Source organism: Plasmodium sp. gorilla clade G2 (genome assembly GCF_900097015.1).
Source record: "Plasmodium sp. gorilla clade G2 genome assembly, chromosome: 14".
Classification (NCBI taxonomy): domain Eukaryota; phylum Apicomplexa; class Aconoidasida; order Haemosporida; family Plasmodiidae; genus Plasmodium; species Plasmodium adleri (nom. inval.).
In genome coordinates, this window is record NC_041706.1 from 2,380,039 (window position 1) to 2,382,538 (window position 2,500).

Genomic DNA, 2,500 nt, shown 5'->3' on the forward strand with positions numbered 1-2,500 from the left:
AAAGACAGAACAAAATTAATAATATATCCTTTTATTTATTTTCATAAATAAAAAAAATAAAATAACATTTCATATTTTAATAAAATTATTAAGTTATATTTGTTAAATAAAGAATATAACAAAATATATAACAAAATATATAACATTTTTATTTTTTTTAGCAACAGTTATGTAGATACGCTATCTATATGTATTGTGCATAATTATACCATTTAAAGAAAAAAAAAAAATTAAACAACGTGAATGCATAAAAAGGATGGTATCTTAAATAGGATTATTTTGAACAAAAAAATAAAATATATAAATAAATAAATAATATTAAAATGATAAATATATATATATATATATATATATATATATATTTTACTAAAAAGTATGGAAAATAAAAATATTTAAAACTAGTATACAAAAAAGAAAAAATATATAACATCATATAAATTAAAATGATTTTATATTATTATTTTTATATAAATATAAAAAAATTGAAATTATTTGTATCACAAATATTACTTTGTATTTTCCTCTAATATATATATATATATATATGGTCCCCCCTTGGTTAACCTCAAAATTTGAAGTCTTTTTTTTTCTTTTTCTGTTTTTCATCTTTCTTCTCTTTTTTGGGAGGATCAATTTGTGCAGAGGCCATTTTTACCTTATTCGAAATTTCTTCAAATTTATTTAGTTCTTTACGAACATCTTCTATATTTGTAGTAGTAGCAGGTGCATTATTAGGTATTTCAATATGAACATATGGTGTTTTAGGTGTATTTACATTTGTATATGGTGTAATATAACCTTCAGACAAATTAGGTGGTTTGCCTGGAGGGGGTTGTGGAGGATTAATTTTATACCTTACATTTGAAGAAAACAAATTGTTATGTTCTATAGGTATATCTTCCTTTTGTAAAATTGTATATGGTTTCATATTGGCTGTATTAATATAATTATTATTATTATGTAAATATTTAGGTGTGTCATAACCTGATATAAATGATGTTAAATCTACTGATGTAATTCCACTTTCCATATATGGTGTATATGATCCTGCATTCATTTTTGAATTTGTCATAACACTGTAAATACCACTTGAATAATTATTTTTTAATAATTCTTCATTATGTGGATTTAAATTAATATCTGTATTTTTATGATCTATATTTTCATAATCATTAGTATCTGCTTGTTTAATAGTTTTCTTTTTTCCTTTCTTTTTCTTTTTTTTCACTTTACGTTCAACATTATTTATATTATCTTCATTTTCATCATATATATCTCTTTCTTTATCATAATATGCTTCTTCATTATCTTCATCCTGTTCATCATCCACCCCATCATCCTCTTCTTCATCTTCATCTTCACCTTCCTCATTATCTTCTTCTTCATCTGCTTCTTCATCTTCCTCTTCCTGGTCCTCCTGCGCATCTTCTTCGTCTTCATATTTATCATCCATTTCACCCCATAAGAAATCATCTGCATATTTATTATTATTACTATCAGTAACATGTTGAGAAATAAAATTTCCATAAATAATATTTCCAGATTCGTCTATGTTTTCATCTTTTGATATAATATTTTTCGCCATATCAGATGTATGATCATTACCAGATGACACATTTAGTCCTGGTATTTTAAGGTAAGGAAAAGATGGGGGTAGACCATATTTTTGCATATTAATTAGCCAAGGTAAAGGTTCATTTGGTTCTATATTTAGAGCCATTCTTAATTTTTCAGAAATAATACCAGGTCGAAATTTTTTTTTTTTTAATTCAAATTCTTTACCTTCATAATATACTTCTGCAAATTTAACTAGTTTTGGTTTGGTTGCATATTTAAAAAAGGCATCATGTAATGTTTGATAATCTATATCCATAGTATGTAATTTTGGTCGTACTCTATCTCTCATTTTTTGTTTTAAGGATTTCTGTTCTTCTTTTTCTTTTATAGCTTGTCTTATTTCACTAATTTTTGTATCCTCAATATGTGGAGGTAATCTATAAGGTATTTTCTCAATACCTCTTTTTCCATGTAAATATTTTCTTTTTTGACACCATTGTTGTGGTACTGGTATAGAATTTTTTAAACATTTTATCCATACATAAAAGTAAGGATCACTTGAAGTTGTATCCCATACTTCTACTAATTCTGGTTTTGGTGCAAACTCTTTTAATTTCATAACAGATGGTCTTTTTAATAATTTTTTGGCTTTCTTTGAAATATTTTTTTTATACTTCATACTATTTCTATGTTCATCTTCTTCATCATTATCATCTGATTCGGAGTCTTCAAAGTAGGACTTTTGTGCATCTTCAGAAAACTCCTTTTTCTCAATTCCATCCTTACTATTAAGTTTGAATTTTTTAAATACGTCTTCGAAGTTCTCATACAAAGCTTCATCAATATCTACAAGGTTAAATAAATAAATATATATATATATATATATATATATACATATATATATATATATGATTTATATTTATTATGTTTCCATTAGGTAATA

At 24.3% G+C, this 2,500-nt stretch overlaps 1 protein-coding gene across 1 annotated transcript in view; it reads right to left on the bottom strand.

Moving 5' to 3' along the window:
- Window positions 1–565: 565 nt before the first annotated feature.
- Window positions 566–2,500, bottom strand: part of PADL01_1461600 (splicing factor 3B subunit 2, putative) — a gene marked incomplete at both ends in the record, with an annotated part of 2,340 nt that continues 405 nt past the window's right edge. The window contains one exon of the mRNA XM_028684917.1: window positions 566–2,403. Within this exon, the coding sequence (XP_028540947.1) occupies window positions 566–2,403 (1,838 nt within the window). The remainder of the gene's footprint in view (window positions 2,404–2,500) is intronic.